This window comes from Penicillium pulvis, assembly GCF_028828015.1.
Source record: "Penicillium pulvis strain IBT 33274 chromosome Unknown contig_1_segment0_segment0, whole genome shotgun sequence".
NCBI classification, from domain to species: Eukaryota; Fungi; Ascomycota; class Eurotiomycetes; order Eurotiales; family Aspergillaceae; genus Penicillium; species Penicillium pulvis.
In genome coordinates, this window is record NW_026643074.1 from 273,740 (window position 1) to 293,485 (window position 19,746).

Sequence of the window (19,746 nt, forward strand, 5' to 3'; positions counted from 1 at the left end):
TTGCTTCCCGAAATGTATGGTTCAGTGCCTAGCTTAGCATACACGAGCCAAGCGTGTTCTCCACATTACTATGTTCTGGATCCTATTGGGTTCTCATCGGGCTCAAGGTTTGATGTTTTGATATCACTCCAAGACTGGGTACTTCATACAGGGGTATGTGAGAGCCCAGATGATACTACCAAATGATGCAATCGTGCATTTACGCCCCTCACATGAGGGTCACGAGTGTGGTTTACAGGAATAATTCAAGATCAAGAAGAGAAGTATGGATTGTATGAACACATTAGTGCGTTACCGCAGAATGATGAACAGGGAAGAAGAAAATAAGACCGTCACCGAGGGGGAACAGAGACTGCGATAGTCAGCCGAAGCAATTAGTCGCATGTACCCATGATACCTCATCTTCAGACTTCGTGTCGATCCACATAACCAAGGCGGGATATTCAAGGCTCAAAGAGAATAGCAGGAAAAGAAAAGGGCGCAGAAGAAAAAAGCATCAAGAGAAAATATGTTTCGTATCGTGAAAAAAAAAATTGAACAAGATCGCCCGATTAGATGGAATCGAGCGACCAGCCCAAGACACCAGTACAAGAGAAAGCAAGGAGCGCCCATGTATCATTGTTCGAGTCGTTGATTCACTGCCGTTGCCGTAGCGAATTGCGGATGCAACTAAGCACCATATTACAATAGACTGCCTCAAAGGTGGCAATAGAATTGAAGTTGGGGTATGAAGAAACACAATTCGCTAGTCTTGGGGAACCCAGGATCTGGACTTGTGTCTAACAAGAGACAAGATTGATGTGATTATCATTCAGTGCCGCGCAGGCAAGCATAGTGCGATGCGGGTGGAATGCAGTGGTGGCAATGGGCGAGGCGCGGTTGTGGTGGAGGAAGCTGGAATAAGGTTCAAATGTAGAAAGGTATGTACCATCGACGTTAAACGTCTTCACCTCATGGCGGTTTGTACCCCTGAATTGAAAGTCAGCTACTCGCCTCAACACAAAGGAAGATATCGAAAACAAAGAACATACATGCTGAAGACAGGAGCGTGCTCATGAACGCTCAAGGTACGGAGAGTATCCTTAGTGGCGTAAATAGTAGAAAGCGCATCGTTCATACGGAGGTCCCAAAGGCGGATCTCACCATTGCGACTACCCGAGATGAGCTCTCGGAAGCCACCACGCTGCATATGAACGTTGGTGATCCACTGCTTGTGCTCACGCCAAACTTTGACCATGGATGTAGTAGGCTTCAACCGCTGATCAAAGACGCGAACAGCGCCATCACCAAAGCCAGCAACAAAGATATTGCCAGCCACTTGGTCTGAAGTCAATGATGTGATGCAGGAGCCGGACCGTGCAGGAATATCCTATTGAAGAGATCCGTAATTAGAATCCATGGATAGGACAAAATGAAGACACTTGAACTTACGTTGGTGCAGACTTCGGTAGCTGCATTCCACACTCGAATCACCTTCACATCACCTGCCACCAAGGCCTTTCCTTGCCCTTGTTGCCAGTCAAGTACAAGACCCGCGTTGCGGTTGCTTGGTATCAAGTCAGGCAACGCCCGGAATGCTGTTACGACCTCGATGCCCCTAGCAGACTCGTAATTACGGAACAGCTTGAGCACGCCGTCCGAAGAGCCCGTCAATAGGAGGGCCTGGTCATCTTCGTTGATATATCGAACTTCGTTGATTTTGGATCCGACTGGGTTTCCATTCGAGAACTGATTGAGGCGTTTGTGGCTCTGCCAATCCCAGATACTGCAAGCAATGGTTAGTAACCGGCGAATACAGCCATGGCCACCGAGAACTTACGCAATGGTGTCCCGATCGTCAGCAACGGCGATGTGATCCTCGAATTGATGAAAGCACATCCTCAAAGGTTGACTGCCGTTTGATAACAATGCAACCGAATTATCCCATCGACTTGTGCCTGCCTTTCCTTTGAGGGGTTGGGTTTCTGCAATAATCTTCTCGTTGCGACCACGCCTCCAGAGGCGCTCGTTGTAGTCGGAGCTTCCAGGCTCGTCGGGCTCGTTAGGTTTCATCTGGGGTTCCCGGAAATACTTCTCAACAGTGAGTACGGGTTCAGGGTTCATAATAATCAAGGAGAAATTAGGGATATGTTCAAAGGGGTCTGTATTTACCTCTGTTGACCAGTCCAGGAATCTGCTTTTAAGGGGGATAGCAGGGATCTCCTCTGAATCTATAGGCTGGAAGCCGCGCGATGTAGGTGTAGGGGCCAGGTGATAGGCGGTGGCGGGAGCGACATGGTCGTTTACTTCGGGAGGTCGGGTCCACTCAGGCGGAGCACGGCCACGGGGAGTCATGGGCATACGGCTCTTGGTGGGCGAAGAAGGAGTATTACTTTCGGTGGACGGATCTCCAACTCCCGAGCCAAATGCAAGATTTCTGAGGGAGGCAGCGTAGCTTGCTGTACGCTTGAAACCAAGGGATAGATACCCTTCCTGTTTGGAAAGTGTTGTGTTGGCGGACGGCGGCGTAGAGGGAGGAGCTGTCTTCTTGGCCTCTGAACGCTCAGCTATCTGGAGCTTTTGCGACAAACGGTAGGTTAGGTCTAAGATCTCGATTCTGTTTTTATCAGCGAGAGCCGCCATGGGCGACTCCAGAAGGATGAGGTGGATATAATCAACGATGATACCGGCACCTTGGGCGATTTCAGGGTGCGGGTCGACAGAAATAATCAAAATTTGTTTCCAGAGAGTACCGAAGGTGGTGTTGCGAGAGAGTTGGGGTGTCTTAGCATCGAACTCCGAAGACGTCTTCTGGAATTCTGCTTGAGTGGCCGGAGATGAATCCTGAAGACGGCGCTGGAGAGACCGCTTCTCATTTTGAAGCTCTTCATATGCTGCCACTAAGAACTTGTTCTGATGACGCTTGACGAAGGTGGAGAAAAACACGAGCAGCTCTTTTCTGACAAGGACACTCCCATCGGCAGCCATAGGCAAGACTGCTAAGGCTAGTGACTCTTCAATCTGGGCAACTTGATCCGTCAAATCTGGAATCCCAATGAAAGTGGTAACCGCGTGCAACATTGCAGCGCGAACCTCTGGGACAGGATCAAAATTCAGCTCGCAGAGTCGCGCGGGGGCTGCGCATCGAATGCCCATCCATTTGGCTTCTGGGAAGTCACACCAAAGCATACTCAGGCACAGACAAGACCATTGCCGCAGCAGGGGGTTCTCAACATCGCCGAGATGTCTCAAACACGAGTCAAATAGTTCACCGGACAGACACACGTTCTGACCCTGCGGATAATTCTTGCAGAAGATGGAAACAATGAACGCACACATAGCCCGATGCTCACTAGCATTTCCAACAGGGATGGGCGAAGCAGGGTTCAAGATAGAGATGAAATAGTGGATTCCATTATCCTTGAGCAGATCATTTTGAACGGTGTGATCAACGGCCATAATTCTCGCCCAGATGAAAACCATGACTGGCTTCAGTTCCTGGGCAGCTGACTGCAGCAGTTTGACAACGTAAGGGAATATGCCGATGCTAAGGGCAAGGTGTACCGCCCACGGCCCCAAATCCAAGAACTTGCTAAGCAGAATCAATGCACGCAGACGATGTGCTTGACTGAGAAGGACTTGCAGCACAATGGGAAGTTGGTCAGGAGGCGTTTTCTCCGTAGGCCCGGATGATAGATAGACCTCAAACGCAGTAAGTTGCTCAGCAAAGAAGGTAGAGTGCTGGTACTCGTATTGGCGGCGGCCTTCTTCTTGATCAATCAAAGCGGGAAGCTGCGCTAGCACCATCTCCACGGCGAGGTCCCAGCTCTTCCAAAGTGGATGATGGTGGGTCTCGGGGAGTTCGGGTGAAGATATTGGGTTACATTTATACGTACGCATGATGCGTTCGCTCAGAAGGAAGTTTCTGAATAACGCCGCAACCATGAGATCTTGCCGGAAAAGCTTTTTGAACAATGCACGAGGAAGGGTGTTCCACGCAATCGTGTCGGTGATCGCGGTGAAGATCCAATTCAATTCACCAAGAGGACTGCGCCGGTCTTGGAGGCGACCTGGGACTCTGAAGTCATCAATGGAAATGTCAGTCCGCAGGGGGTTCTGTAGAATGAAGAAACGTAGCGCAATTTCAATCGGGGTTGTCAAACAGCAGGTGAAAAGATCGGCCGGCAGATCTGGGTTGGTCGGAAGAGACTCGTTCTTCTGGCATGCCGCAAGTAGAATGCAATCACCATAGTTCTGGACAACGGCATTGGGATCTCGTTTTTTCGCTTCGATGTTCTCTTTCTCATGTTTTTCCACAAAGGTATGGAAATTTTGGACAATGTTGCCCGCATGCGACACGTCAAAGACGAAAAGACTAGGTCCAGCCAGCCAGGATTGGAGATCATACAGAGGCACCGGGATGTACTGTGTATAGTTCTTGTTAAAAACCCAGATCTCGCCTGATTGGGTAGGCAAAGGAACTCCATGGCCATTGTAATGCAGGAGGACCCGCTCATCCTTGGCATTCCGACGTAGGGAGATGCAAAACTTCTTAGTCTCATCCACGGACGGGTCCAGGTATTGCTTGTATCTTGTCCGAAGGCTCAGCGTCTCGTATTGCTCTTGTAGCTTCTTGCCAATTTGTTCCATTATCTTATTTTGACCGCCACCCGTGGTTGAGGTAGGATCTACCCAGCATTCGAGCTTCGAGGTCGGGTTAGTCTTGACCACATCGGGAGGATCGACACCAATGTTCAAGCAGATTGCTAATGCGGCTGAAACGGTCTTTAGTCGGTCTTTCATCCTCCAATCCTGACTGGGCCAACTCCCCACAGGGTCTCGGGGGATGCCATTTGTCTCATGGCGTTTCTCGGTGAAGTACATATAAAAATTCTGACAATTCCCGGCATTAGTTCAGACGTACAAAAACTCGGCTTTGTTTTCATCGGTTTCAGCTTACCGAGTGCAGAATCTTAAGATATTCGCTGGAGGTGTATTCCTCCTGCCATCCGTGTCGCATGGCGAAATCTTCCTCCTCCTCCCCAGCTATCTTGTCGAATGTAACCCGGCTTGGGCCATAATCGCTTTTTGCTCGCTTCAACATCGCAGGTCGACTGCTTTCTGATCTGCGAGGGGACGGCCGCCTTGGCGGCTCATCCGGTGATAGGGCCGCATTATCGCCGGCTGAACTCGTGGGTCGAACAGGGGGTGTGATTGATGGCTGCCTCTGTTCTACGGTGGTGAATGAGCGATGGTGGCTGGATATTGGTGCTGGTGAACGCTCGCGGGTGGGGATAGTCGTTTCCAGGTCCGGACCGAACGCAACTCGAACTGATTTATTGCGGCGGGGTTCAGTGGAGCCATTCGTGGCGGGGGTTTGGGTAGATGGTTCCATTTCTGCTGTAGGGTCCCTCATGTTGTTGTATCGGTCATCGTGTTACTTGAATGAGAGTTAGGACGGCGGGGGATGGGAGGTGAAGAGCATGGGCAGCTCTGAGACCTCCCAGATGCCCAAACTAGGATGAGGGTCACAAAGATTTAGGAAGCCCCCACGTTCAAAGAGAAAGGCAGGAAATCGCAAACTCCGAGACAAATCTCTCAAAGCGCCTCGCAATTAGATCAGATGGAGGAAAGCCAGCGATCTAGACGCACGCGGCAACGAGGCTCGGTGCCCAGGTGCTGTTCGCCGGATTATCGGCATCCCCGCCCCCCGGCTGACTAACCGCAGCTCTGACAGTTGAGCTCCAGCACTACAGCCTTGAACATCCACGATGAATGGTTCTTTCGTCTTCAAAACGATGGTATCCTGGTCTTCCCTCTGTGCTATCTTTACGGCCTGCTCTAAATATTCGTACTCATCCGACCTCAGCGCTTCAAACTAGTTGGATGTTAATTCTCAACGGTTATTTTCGGGGTATCAGACCATGACGGGACAAATTTCTTAGTTGCTTGTCATCCTAGCTACACTGGCCAACCTCCTTGTATGAAACCTTTCTATTCACAATGAATTGAAACATCTTATTTATTGACCGAGACTGAAATTAGGCCTAGGTAATATGATATCAGGTAAATTGCATGTTATGATTCCTCCCTGCCGAGATCAATGAACACACTGTCTCAGACGGGAGATCATGATGTACACGGTACATTAGAAGGTTTCACTGGAGGTAGAGACAACAAGCGCAGTGTAATCAATACAGGTCATCAGGACTTTTAGAATGAACCTTCACAGATCAATAGAAGAAGAAAAAAAGTCTAACTACTCGAGATCAGCATCCCTTCCGTGGTGTAGTCAGCATACCGTAACCGAAACGCTAAACTTCGAGAGCATTCCCTGTTTATCTCGACTCGTCTTTCTACTGTTTACTTTCAGATACTGATAAAAAAGTATGAGAGACTAATAAAAATACTGTTCTTTGTATAGACTTTATGTGTAATGTGACGTAGACCCCTTTCATCCTGCGTGGAACCTGTTCTGGATAGGTTCTCTGCACGTTGTGGGGGGTGGATCGCCGTGTGGGCTTTCGGGGGCGTGCACTACAACAATTGGCGGTTGCTTCCTCTACCGAAAAGCCAGCCCCGCGGCTTAATTATAGCACGGATTCTGGAAAGTCGAGTTTCATGTTTCCTACCCTTGTACACTCGATTCACAAAGAATTGGGCTTTTGTAATAGGTCCCTACATATGCAGAATAATTTTAACATCATAGAATACTTCATTTCCCCCGATGTTTACCCCGTATCTCATTCCTATTTATCTTGGAATGGTGGCTCCAATGGCGTTTATTGAATGGTCTCTTTTCCCCAAATCTTTCTTTTAAGTCGTATGCAAGATAATAAAAAAATCAAAGGATTAGCACGAGGCAAGTGATAGCCACAATTCCCACTTCTCCATGACGACCGGGGGCTGGGAGACATGGAATGTTGACACACAAAGACCGTTGGAGTGGTTGCTGCCCCTGAGTATGCAGCCTGTTCCCCATACACTAAGACTAGTTCGATTAGACCATCTCCGCCAGGGAAATTGAATCCTCTCTTCTCATCTTCGCTTTTGTTTGGCCCCCTTTTCTTACTTATTTGCTGGCCTTTCTTTTTGCTTTCTCGAAAGTCGAATCCCGGTCTTGATGTCCAGGATCGTCAATCGCTGGTCTCGTGTTTGATCCCGCTATCCCACCCAACCCCTGGCCTATTATTTTTTTTTTCCTTGGCTCGGTGGATGGAACACCTTTCTACGGTTCCTTGTGGTTCCTGGTTCCGGACTCCACACCATCTTTGAAAACACACGCTGGTCTCTTTCGGTCGCTCCTTCAATCTACATCCACCTCTTCCGATTACGCCGACCAACAATCCGGTGCTGGGGCTCCAACGAACGCAATACCGGCGCCGGCGCACCAGAATTCCGGCCGCAGAATTCCACCCCAAATTGCGCCGTGAACGACTGAATACGACTCTTAACGATGGCCTTTTTGTTTAAATCCAAGAAAAACCACCAGGGGGGTGCGCTTCCTCCTGCGACCAGAAACGTCCACACCTCTGAAGGTGCCCCATCCAATGGTCCGTCTGCTATGACCAATGGGGTCAAGGAAGGAAGCTTCTCTCAGACCCCCACCCCCAGCAGCAGCTACAATAACTCCTTGAATTCCGCGGCGAGCCCCACGAGCCCAGATCCCGTCAGACCGCGCCAAAGAGCGGAGTCCGAGTCACAGGTAAGCTTGCCGGCTGGCAATGGTGAAATGGCAGTTCCTGATGAACCCTCTTTTCAGACCCAACGACCACAACAAGGTCCGAATGGGGCCCCGCAGAGCCCTAACTCTTCCCTCTATCCCTGGTCGCAACGCCGCCTGAACTTCACATCCCCGCAAACAACACCATTCCCACGTTATGGAGCCGCCATCAATGCCGTTGCGTCCAAGGAGGGAGATATCTATATGATGGGTGGACTAGTGGATGGGTCCACCGTCAAGGGAGATTTGTGGATGATCGAGAGCAGTGGTGGGAGCCTCTCCTGCTTCCAAATTGCTACCGTCTCCGAAGGCCCGGGACCTCGTGTTGGTCACGCTAGCTTACTGGTTGGGAATGCGTGTATCGTGTTTGGAGGAGACACTAAGATCAACGAGACTGATGCATTGGATGACACACTATACCTCCTAAATACTTGTAGGTTTCTTCCGCGTTTCCCTTTGTCAATTTGAGCTAATATCGACCGTTTCTAGCTTCTCGACAATGGTCTCGTGCGATTCCACCAGGACCTCGCCCCGCTGGACGGTACGGTCATACTCTGAACATCCTTGGCTCGAAGCTCTATGTGTTTGGTGGTCAGGTTGAAGGTTTTTTTTTCAACGATTTGATTGCGTTTGATTTGAATCAGCTGCAAAACCCCGCAAACAAATGGGACGTCCTAGTCCAAAACAGCCACGAGGGCGGACCTCCTGAAGGTCAGATCCCTGCGGCCAGAACCAACCACACCATTGTCAGCCACAATGACAAGCTTTATCTGTTTGGAGGAACCAACGGTGTGCGATGGTTCAATGATGTCTGGTGTTACGATCCTCGTGCTGGCGCATGGGCCGAAATTGACTGTGTCGGATTCATCCCAACTCCGCGAGAGGGTCATGCAGCTGCTTTGGTTGGTGATGTGATGTATGTGTTTGGTGGCCGAACCGATGAGGGAATCGACCTGGGTGATCTTTCGGCTTTCCGCATCTCCTCTCGACGTTGGTACTCCTTCCAGAACATGGGGCCGGCACCATCTCCTCGATCTGGACATAGCATGACAGCTTTTGGAAAGCAGATTATTGTCATGGCTGGTGAACCTAGCTCCGCTCCTCGTGATGCGAATGAGCTGAGCATGGCATATATTCTCGATACATCCAAGATTCGATACCCTAATGATTCAGGAACAGCCGAACGCAGTGCTGTTGCAAACGGAAGGAAAGCCAGCCTCGACAAACAAGGACCCCCCTCTGGCCGAACATCTCGAGAGGCTCAAAGTGCCACGCCTGACCAGTCGCGTCGTGGCGCGACACCGTCTCGCGAAAGCTTGATCCAGCCCTTGGGTAACAGATCTGGCGACTTTGGATCCAATCCCAATCTCGGACCGGGACCGGGCTCTCGGCTTCCACGTGCTTCAATTGCGCAAGCGCCTTCTGGCCCGCCTCCCCCGGGACAGGCTCCTTCTCCTGGTCCTCGTGCCACTGGCCCCCAACCTGCGATGAATCCTCGCGCCAAGACCCCAACGAAGATGGATCGTGGGTACACAGGCACTGTCGATGTACGGGTCGCTAATGCCGATCGAGGTACAGAGTCTCCAGTGGCTAAAGAACTACCCCTTGATTCCCAGGCCTCCAGCGGTCAGCGTACGCCTACTCAACAACAGCAAAAAATAGCTGCTAAGGCAATGGAAGCTGGCGAGGCCGCTCCAATGATTACCACTCCAGGCCGTCAACGATCATTGCGTTCACATCGGCAACGTGGATCAATGGACAGCGCAGAAGAGTCTGTTCTAGGGCGTCAGGTTAGCATCGATGGTTCTATTGAGGCTCGAAGCTTCCGCAACTCCAAGTCGTTGGGTGACGAACCTCGCTCACCCAGGCTGACTCCGCACCAAGAGGCCTTGATCAAAGAGCTAGAGTCTGCCAAGGCACGGAATGCCTGGTACGCCTCCGAGTTAGCCCTGGCGAGAAAGGGGGGCTATGTGCCGAATCCTTCCAGCAGTCCTGCTATCGACGAGCGTGCAAGCGATTCATTGAATGACGAAGACCGCCCGCTAGTTGAAGCATTTCTAGGCATGAGAGCTGAACTAGCTAAAATGCAGGCCACAGTTGACAGACAAGCTGCCATCGCGTCCAAGCGCATTGCAGAAGTGGAGCATCAACGTGATGTAGCTGTCAGCGAAGCGGCTTATTCTCGTGCTAGGCTCGCTGCCCACGGCGGCAGTCAACGTGGAACCCCGCAGCCCGAGGTTTCTCGGGATGGCGAGGATGGCGAACGCCCAACCGACATGGGTCGTCGTCTTGCATTGGCTCTGGCATCCCAGTCTGAACTCAAAGCTAGACTCGATGTGCTGACTACAGAGCTTCAACAGGAGAAGCAGGCTAAAGAGTTGGCAGAAGACACCAACGAGGCTACCCGTAAACGCTTGGCAGAGCTTGAGATGCAGAGCAACGCTCTAGAGGCAGAGAATCTACGTGCTGAGCTGCACCAGGCGGAAGCTTCTTCTCGGGAAGAAGCACTATTGCGTGCGGAGGCTGAAGCCTCATTGAAGCAACTCGTTCTTGATAAAGAAGAGCTTCTCTACCAGGTTGAAGAGTATTCAGGCCGTCTGGCTGACTTTAACAACAATTTCAGTACCCTGAAAGAAGCGGTTGGTGCCTCTGCTGCAAAGACCGCGATTCTCGAGAAACGGTTGGAGGAGGAAAGAGAACGCCGGGAAGGCCTGGAGAGGAAGCTTTTGCAACTCCGATCCGAACATGAGGAGCGAACCACCGAGTTGGAGAACACGACTCGCCGTCTACGTGAGGCCGAAGAGCTGGCTGAGAGCCATGCCAAGGAAGCTGAAACCCACAAGCTGGCTTTCGTCTCAGGTCTTGAGCGTGCTGGGTCAGCTGATCTCGATGCTTCGATCCGGTCTCGCGCTGACCAGCGTGTGGCCGCCTTGGAGGCCCAGATTGAAAGATCTACAACCTTGGCAAAGGCCAACCAGGCTGCAGCTGATTCTGCAACTGAGAAGTTGCGCCGTGCTGAAGAGCGGATCGCTGGCCTTGAAGCTTACCAGGAGCAGGCTAGCCGGGAGGGACTTCAGCTACGCCGACAGCTGCAGACAGCCATGAAGGAAAGCCAAGCCGCCATCGCTGAGAGCAGGGACTTGAAGGGCCAACTTGATTCTCATCAGCGAGAGGCTGGTGCCTTGAATATTCAGCATGCAGCTTTGAAGGACCTACTGGGTGAGCGTGGCGTGAATCCCGACACTCGCCGGTCACCCCGCCTCGAGTCGCCAGGGTCCCGCTTCGGCACCCCCGAGCAGACCCGGTTGCGCGAGCTGGAGCAACAGCTTTCGAACAGTATGAGGGCTCACGATGATCTGAAATCTTCATTCGAATCCCGGGAGCAAGAAGCCGACCGGGCGTTCCGAGAGAAGCTGGAGCAGCTTGAGAACGACTACCAATCAGCCGTCCACTACGTTAAGGGCACAGAGAAAATGTTGAAGCGCATGAAGGATGAATTGAGTCGTTACAAGGCTCAAAATGCTAAGATGCAGTCTGATTTAGAGATTGCCAACAAGACCATTGAGGATAGCAATCAATCAGGCAGCTCAGCTGAATGGGAAAGTGAGCGTTCTCACCTTCAGAAGTCCATCGCCGATCTCGAGCGGAACACCTCTTCTTCAATTGAGAATCTGGAGAGCCAAGTTAGCCAACTGAAGGACCAACTTGCTCTCGCTGGTGCTGAGAAAGAGAAATCGCTGGCTGAGCATGATCGTATTAAACAAGAACTGATGGCTACTGCCGAGCGCACCCGTGCCGAACTAGAGCAGTTCAAGCAGGAAAACGCCCACCTGGAAACCCGGGCCTCCGATGCAGAGCAGAAGGTGAACATGCTCTTACAACAGGTTGAGACCTCTGTAGGTCACTACCGCCGCCAGTCCCAGCTCATTCAAGGTCCCAATGGGATTTCCCGAAGTCTCAGCAACGCCTCTAGCAACACCGCTGGTGGCCGAGGACGAGCGGACAGCAATGTCTCGCAAGACTCTACCGCCTTCCCTGATAACCGAGGCTCCATGGCTCTTGACTCCCTCGCCAACGAGCTCGAGACTCTTCGCAGCCACTGGGAAAGCACTAACCGCAACTACCGCCTCAGCAGCCAGATGGACATGGAGCGAACCCCTACTAAAGAGGACAGCCACGGCCCTGCCATGATGAACGACAGCCTGGCGGAGTGGCGTCGGCGCCTGGATGAAGAAGAGCGCACTGGCAATAAGCCGAAGACTATGGCTGGCACCGGTGCGGCCAACGTCATTTAAGCAACTTTCCATTCTACGACCATGTGTTCTGAGATATGTCCTTCTGCAATTCTCTGAGCGCTTTGCACATGTATTTTGCCACTTTCTTCCTTTGTCTTTGTAATTTGCGAAGCATGATCCTTGCATGATACGAAAGGTTCCCTGGTCTTTACCATCGTTTCCGTCCTATTTTTGTGATTTGAATTCTTTTCCTCCGATCGGCCATAAGGGACGGGATTCCCTTCGTTTGTTTTGCTTTGGGATGTTCTTTACTCCCGCCTGTTCTCCTACTCCTGCTCTTTGTCTCTCTTTATCCCCTTGTTTTTTTCCTTTTATACCCCGGTTTCCCGATGTTTATTGGACTCTGGCTGTACCATCAACACATCCATGAATTCGCCGTCTACTAATAGTCAGAAATTGTCAATTATTCTATGAAGAAGATCCACGTTGCTTTTCCAAGCCCAAGCTCATGCCCAGAGCCAAGCCCTCGCGTATAAATTGTAAATGGTAGTAACCTGAAATCCAGGAATGTGATTTGCTCGCCCTGCTACCCCGGCTGCGGTAGGTCGCATTTGGCCCCATGCAGCAGACGTAAGGCCACTGGGGCCAAACAAACATTACCACGGCACGATCCAAGTCTGGTCAACATCCGAGGTTGGGGCCCAGCCGAAACATGCTAGTGTAGGAGTGTCTGAAGTACCTTCATTGGGCAGTATTAGGGAAAAAGACGATAGAGATGTGGAAGGGACCATGTTCAGGGTCTAGATCGGGAACCAAGTGTTGTATATCGGGATCAATGGGACGCCAAGATATTAATAGAAATCATGCAAGTACCTATCACCTACTTAAATAGACTAAGGTACCCCAGCTAATCTGCTAAAGGCAACTTTCAGGTTTTGCAGCCCAGTGTCAGCTGAGCGCGTATACCGGATATCCGTACATAAGGAAAATGCCGAGCCCAAATCTCATTCAAAGCACCATGTTAGACTTCAATTTCCAAAAGAAAAGATGAAAAACAATTTCATCTAGTATTTGAATAAAAAAGATAGTAAAAACAATAATGACAAAAGAACCCCCTACTAGATTTTCATAAATTCGCGCAAAAGTGACGGGGCAGGTACCTCGGGCGTCGCACGAAATCCCTAGCGGCTCCCTGTACTCTGCAGGTCACTGTTCAGCCACCTGCCTTTCGCTAATAAAATTATTTACCTGTTCACCGACTTCCCCCCTCTTTCTCTCCTTTCCCTTCCTCCTCATCCCTCTTTAAGGTGTTTAGTCCAAGACTCCTTTGGACTTCTCTGCATCTTCTTTTCCTTCTCCTGACTCGGTTCTGCCCGTGTCCCACTTTCTCGTCCACATCCCCATCTATCCGGTCGGCTTCTGTACGGTCGGCATTGGACATCTTTGATCCTTATCAGCGTTCTAGGTATGGCCTTATATCCCCTCTCTGATTTTGATCTCATATCTCTTCTTTGCCCTTGCTTTCTCGTTCTTCCCCATCCTGCTTCCTTTTCTTATCCCTTTGTCTGCCTGTGAAGGCCCAACAATCCTCGTGTTGGCCACATCTGCCCCGTTTACGCCTTACGCTTGAGGCTAAGATAGGCAACCCCCCTCAATCTCAATTCTTTGCTTTTGACCTGTACCACCTTTCATCGCCCACTCTTTTCCCTATCCCCTCGGCCACCTCTTCATATTTTTCCTGTGAACCATCTTCAGACCCCGCTCTAACCAGTGACACTGATAGCTTTCAATCATTCTGCACGGCTAATCGCTGTGCCACTACAATTCATCCAAGATGACGACCATGGTGAGTGCCCAACCTCCCCCAACGACCCCTTTTCCCGTCACATCCCCACGCTCCTGTGTCGATCATCGCCCAACCCGTTGGAAAGGGGCTACTTAACTAAAAAACGCGTCAAACTCGCCTCCGTCGGGAAGGTCACCAGGTGCTGACATCATACACAGGATTTGCGTGTCGGTAACAAGTACCGCATTGGCCGTAAGATCGGAAGCGGCAGTTTCGGTGACATCTACCTTGGTATGTATCTTATATCCAATTCTGATGGTCCTCCTGCTTGGCAGGGGCTGATTCTACCTTGTTAGGCACAAACATTATCTCCGGTGAGGAGATCGCCATCAAGCTCGAGAGCGTCAAGGCCAAGCACCCCCAGCTCGAATATGAGGCTCGTGTCTACAAGTCTCTTGCCGGTGGTGTCGGTATTCCCTTCGTCCGCTGGTTCGGTACTGAGTGTGACTACAATGCCATGGTTATCGATCTGCTGGGCCCCAGTCTGGAGGACTTGTTCAACTTCTGCAACCGCAAGTTCTCGCTCAAGACCGTTCTTCTCCTCGCCGACCAGCTTATTTCTCGCATCGAATACATCCACGCCAAGTCCTTCATCCACCGTGATATCAAGCCCGACAACTTCCTCATGGGTATCGGCAAGCGCGGCAACCAAGTTAATGTGATCGATTTCGGTCTGGCTAAGAAGTACCGCGACCCCAAGACCCACTTCCACATCCCGTACCGTGAGAACAAGAACCTCACTGGTACTGCCCGTTATGCCAGTATCAACACCCACTTGGGTGTCGAGCAATCTCGTCGTGATGATATGGAGTCTCTCGGTTACGTGATGCTCTACTTCTGCCGTGGCTCCCTGCCCTGGCAGGGCCTGAAGGCTGCTACCAAGAAGCAGAAGTACGACCGCATTATGGAGAAGAAGATGACTACCCCCACCGAGGTCCTCTGCCGTGGCTTCCCCAACGAGTTCGCCATCTACCTTAACTACACTCGTTCGCTCCGCTTCGACGACAAGCCCGACTACTCCTACCTTCGCAAGATCTTCCGCGATCTCTTCGTCCGCGAGTCGTTCCAGTACGACTACGTGTTCGACTGGACCGTCTACAAGTACCAGAAGAACGCCGCCATGATCGTGGATGCTACCAAGAAGGACAAGGATGAGGAAGCCGCCCGTCGCCAGGGTGCTGCTGCTGCTGGTCCCATGGCCGCTGGCGCTGCCGCTAAGCCCAGTGCCATCTCGGGCCAGCGCCGCAAGGTCATCGACCGTGGCACCCTCGACAACACTCCGGACACCAACCGTGCCGTGGGAGGAAGTGACAGGATGTGAGTACTTTGAAACCTGGTTCCGAGTAGGGAACCCCTTCTCCTTTTCCCTCTTGCGTTTGGTGTTTTTCTTCTGTGACGCTGGCGTGGAGGACCCTTTAGTTCTGAATCTGACTAATCGCATAGTCTTCGGCATTAGGCTTCGTTCTGCCTCGAAGGGCGCTGCTTTAGGTGCTTATGGACCTTCTGGTAGCCGTTCGAAGCGGGACGATGGGACTGGGGCACAATGGTACTAATAGTGGAGTATTTGCGGAGAGCTCTGGGGTTGTTAGATATAGTTCCTTGTCTCGCTTCCCCCCAGTTTTCTCCTGCATGCACACAACAACCTTTGAAGAATCCCGGGAAACCCACCGTCAACTCGCCATGGACGTGACTCCTTGCACTCGACCTTCTCGGATTTCTCTTTTCTTTTCTCCTTGGATCTCCATTCATTTTGCAATCTCTAACCGCCCTTCTACCCCGTTCTCGATCATACTTCGACTTCAACCGTTTTGATCCCTCAGTGTTTTGTCTAGCTACCATGGTGGCTTCGCAATCCTGACGACTGCTTTCCCCTTTTCGGATTTTATGTACCCGCTTCCTCGGGACAACCGATCAGTCTCGAAACGTTATTGATATGGTGGCTATTCCTACGTCTTCCCTCTTTTCGGTTCCATGCGACTGCTACTTTCCCTTTCAACAATCTCGCAGATGACCGGATTGAGGCTGACGGAGATGCAAATGACGGCGTCAACCCTGGAAACAGAACATTTATACTACGTCTCTGTTGCTTCGATCGCTTGCCTTGGAATTCTCGGAACTCGCATTCACATGCGCCTACCTTCAATTTGTGCTCTCATCACCCCCCCCCCCCCCCCCTTTAACCCAAATTGCTTTTTTACCTTTCTGATTTTTACCCCTGCCCCCTCATGTTTGAAATCTTTATTACTGCAAATCGACGCCGGATGGGGACGAGGAGAAGACTGCTACAGTCTGGAGGATGGAAGTGGTTATTAGGGATATGACTTTCTTTGAAGATATCATGGGCCTTTTTGGAATTCTTGCCTTGGGTCCTGTGCAAGAGTTCTTCGGGTGGCCTATGGTTGTTCTCAGAGAAGAAGGTCTAGTCTCGATTGGTAAATGGCGACGGAAAATGGATAGGGTCGCTTCCGGGGAGGTTTTGCGTCGATTTGCATGTTTTATGTTTCTAGCTTTTTTCAATTTTGTCATTCCCAACTGCATACCCAATCCCTAACTATTGCATTCTGAGCTTGGAGTGTTGTCTACCTCTACCTGGGTATCAAACTGCCGCTTTCAAAGTCAATGGCAGGTCCCGATCAGATACTTGCTGACATTCGCTGGGGCTTTTCACATCCAATATCAAAATAGCATTTACCCCCAACCTGTTTCCATGGATTCGAAAAGTAATCGATCTAAATACTCTGTAGTGTCTCTTGAGTTTGCAGTGAGATCATCGAGTCGATTTGCCTCCGTTCTGGGCGCTCCATGCACGGGCCAGACTCCACTCGGTCGGATAACATGTTTAATAATCCTGACGTGAGCTTTGGGTGGAAGAACTATTCAGAAAATACATTAGCGTTGAATTTTCTATTAGTAGATATAGTGAGGCCCTTAAATTGGTAAATGTGGCGTGCCGAGACGGCTCGAATCTAGGGAACAGTATCGGTCAGAGTCCGGGGTCACAAAAAACCCATGAAACCCCAACACCCAAACTGAAATCTCCATCCGTACGACCATCATCCTCTCCGGCTCCTGCCCTTCCTTTTCTTCAAAACATCAACAAACCGGCTCTTCTGCTATCGTCGCATGATGGATTACTCCAATTATGCTGGCCATCAATCCCAGCCCTTCTCGATGTACGGGCTGCCAACCCCCGACCAACAACCACCGCCCCAGACTGACGACTCCCTACACGATCCATTCTCCATGGTATTGCTCCGATCAACCTCCTATCTCATGTACAGATTACTAATTGAAGGGAACTCTTCCCCTTGATGATAGCAGCAGCACAATACATATAACCATTATTTCCCCGGGCTGGAAGGCTCCTTGCGCATCGACCCCTCATCTTTTGTCCCGCCGCCACATTCACCACCAGACTCTTTCACCAAACACTCTGTCTCGAGTAACGATTTTGGAAACAATTCAAAGCTAGATCCGTCCTCGATCGATGGCGATGAAAACCATTATGCAGATACTGGTATCGCCCGCAGCAGTAGTGAGGAGAAAGAATCCATGACTCCGGCGCAAAGCAAGCGCAAGGCGCAGAATCGTGCAGCGTATGTGATACGGTTTCCTGCATTTATGTTCGCGAAAGCATCATGCCCAAAACAGAAAACACCCGGGATAGCAGAGGACTAAATTAACAATATCGTATATAGTCAACGAGCATTCCGCGAACGAAAAGAACGTCATGTCAAAGATCTCGAAGACAAAGTCAACTCCCTGGCCGAAGCCTCAAATACCCTCCAAGCCGACAACGAACGGCTGAAGCGCGAACTCGCCAAGTTCGCTACGGAAAATGAGATTTTACGAGTAACATCCGGCTCTATGAACGGTGGTGGTGGCTCTCACAACCCCGGTATGCAAGAGCAGCCCACTGTCACCGGTCCCATGAAATACTCTCCAACAGACTTCTATTCGACTTTGATGCCTGAGGGGTCTGGGTGGGGTCCTGCTCCAGGGAGTAGTGCTACTGCGCCGCCGGCTTCGCATCGGGTTATGGTTTGTCAGATCACTGGCGAGAGATTGCTTGATGCGGGTGCCACGTGGGATCTTATCCAGAGGCATGCTCTTTACAAGGCGGGACAGGTGAATATTGGGGATGTTGCAGATCGGTTGAAGGGGATGGCTCAGTGTAATGGGCAAGGTCCTGCTTTTAAGGAAGGAGAGGTGATGAGGGCTATTGAGGCGAGTGTTGCGGATCGGGACGAGTTGATCTAAGATTCCATCTTGCCTTGGCCACTTTCTCTCTTTGGTCGAAATGACGAGTCTATGTCTTTGGTTATTAAGGTACTGATCTACCTTTAATTTGGCGTCTTTTGATTATTACGCTTGGAGTCCTTGGGTGCTGGAATATATGAAACGATTGGAATTAGCGGGCGATGAATCTACCTGCCTGTAAATTGGGATATCACTGATGGTTAAAAATTTTCTTTGAGCGCTTTTTGGTCTAATTTTATGTACTTCATCTTGGATGTGGACCTGTCTTGTTGTTGTTGGTGCAGAAACTAACCCTTGAAATGAGTCCCTGTACTGATACCCGAAGACTTAATATATCTTGCATTGTCAATTTGATGGATACATGGGTAATCAACAACACTCGAGTGCCAAAATCCATCACCATAATCCCCATCCTTATATGCATTTTGAAGGATTGTTCATCAGCCTCCAAATTATGTGATTTTCTTCTTTTCGGTTTCGGTTCCAAGGTTCTTCAAATTCCTTCCAAAGTCGTTGCAAAGGTAAGGATGGTCTCACTTTGTTTGAGCGCATTTCATAATGTACACACATCAAATCATAACATGGGTTAATCGCATAGAGTCAAGCTCAAATGCAACTAATCCCAATCATCATCATAATCCTCAACGTTGAGGTCATCGTTCTTAGACGTGTAGTCATCTTCGTCGGCATGCTTCTTGAGACGAACATCACTTTCCTTCAGCGCTCCAATCTCAATGAGCAGTTGTTCCAGATCTATCCATAAAGTTAGTTTGAAGCCCTCTAATTGAATGTGTATCAATAGTGAATAGTCACCTTCTAGCTTAGTCCGCACACCCTTCAGTTCCCGCAGAGTCACCAATTGCCTCCGGATCTCAGTATCCTTGTAAACAAGAATAGTGGGCGTGTTCCGCTCTGGATAACCCTCGATACACATGTCGGCGCGGATCTCGCAGAACTTGATATCGCCAAACTTGCTCGCCAATTGTCGCCAAAGCTCGGTCAACACACGAGACTCGACGTTGGCACCCTGGGAGGTGAGATTGACTAGGACGAATGCTTCTTTTGAGGCTTCGGTAACTTCTCGGCCATAATCGACTTTCTGGAGGGGGTAGACCTGATTGAAGTTGCTGGTTTTCTGGAGAGTGTGGAGTTCGGCGAGACGTTTTTGACTGTCGCTAGGGGTTAGTACACGGCCTTGAAATAATATATATAATGTTGTTCATGAATATCGAAAACCCAGAAGATTGTCAAGAGCCTACCGGTATTGCTCGAGGAAGCCCTCGTCCTCCTCTTCCTCCAGTGCGTCCAGCTCATCGAGGTCCTTGTCCTCCAGACGGTTCTCATGTGCTCTGTGTTGAGCCGCGATCAAGGCTTCCTGAATCAATGGCTCTGGGTCTTTGGGTTTCTCGGGAATGATTCCATGTTGGCGGAGGATATCATTCCTAAATATAGCATAACCATAGTTAGACCCTGTACACAAATAGCTCCAACCGAGCGGGGGGGGGGGATGCGGGCAGGATGCAGGTAGTGCTAATGGGACTGTACCATTCAGTATCCTCGTTGGGATTGACTTCGACCTCCATTATGAATAAAGAGGAATGAAGAACTCAAAGAAATTGTCCTCAAACCTATGTAGCAAATAAATGTAAGAAAGAAGTTTGAATAGGCAAAGTATCGTGAGTCCATGATGCCACCTGTTTGCA

The 19,746-nt window shown here is 50.4% G+C and overlaps 5 protein-coding genes across 5 annotated transcripts; 3 read left to right on the forward strand and 2 right to left on the reverse strand.

Annotated features, from left to right (window-relative positions):
- Window positions 1-779: 779 nt before the first annotated feature.
- On the reverse strand, window positions 780-5,374 carry N7503_003080 (ubiquitin-binding TORC1 subunit KOG1; the record flags this gene model as incomplete). Its single annotated transcript, XM_057062627.1, has 6 exons — window positions 780-969; window positions 1,032-1,369; window positions 1,432-1,765; window positions 1,820-2,070; window positions 2,152-4,872; window positions 4,940-5,374. The coding sequence occupies 6 exons, from the start codon at window positions 5,372-5,374 to the stop codon at window positions 780-782; spliced, it is 4,269 nt and encodes a 1,422-aa protein (XP_056923542.1).
- Window positions 5,375-7,435: 2,061 nt separating this feature from the next.
- N7503_003081 (putative cell polarity protein (Tea1)) lies at window positions 7,436-11,997 on the forward strand (the record flags this gene model as incomplete). The annotated part of the gene is made up of 3 exons (XM_057062628.1): window positions 7,436-7,684; window positions 7,742-8,135; window positions 8,192-11,997. The coding sequence occupies 3 exons, from the start codon at window positions 7,436-7,438 to the stop codon at window positions 11,995-11,997; spliced, it is 4,449 nt and encodes a 1,482-aa protein (XP_056923543.1).
- A 1,774-nt stretch (window positions 11,998-13,771) lies between these two features.
- Window positions 13,772-15,336, forward strand: N7503_003082 (casein kinase 1 family protein; the record flags this gene model as incomplete). The annotated part of the gene is made up of 4 exons (XM_057062629.1): window positions 13,772-13,783; window positions 13,942-14,014; window positions 14,080-15,100; window positions 15,240-15,336. The coding sequence occupies 4 exons, from the start codon at window positions 13,772-13,774 to the stop codon at window positions 15,334-15,336; spliced, it is 1,203 nt and encodes a 400-aa protein (XP_056923544.1).
- A 1,573-nt stretch (window positions 15,337-16,909) lies between these two features.
- On the forward strand, window positions 16,910-18,043 carry rsmA (putative bZIP transcription factor (Fcr3); the record flags this gene model as incomplete). Its single annotated transcript, XM_057062630.1, has 3 exons — window positions 16,910-17,029; window positions 17,102-17,379; window positions 17,482-18,043. The coding sequence occupies 3 exons, from the start codon at window positions 16,910-16,912 to the stop codon at window positions 18,041-18,043; spliced, it is 960 nt and encodes a 319-aa protein (XP_056923545.1).
- Window positions 18,044-18,659: 616 nt separating this feature from the next.
- On the reverse strand, window positions 18,660-19,626 carry N7503_003084 (phosducin family protein; the record flags this gene model as incomplete). The annotated part of the gene is made up of 4 exons (XM_057062631.1): window positions 18,660-18,796; window positions 18,857-19,212; window positions 19,303-19,485; window positions 19,589-19,626. 4 exons carry the CDS (start codon window positions 19,624-19,626, stop codon window positions 18,660-18,662), a joined length of 714 nt encoding a protein of 237 aa, XP_056923546.1.
- Window positions 19,627-19,746: the final 120 nt, after the last annotated feature.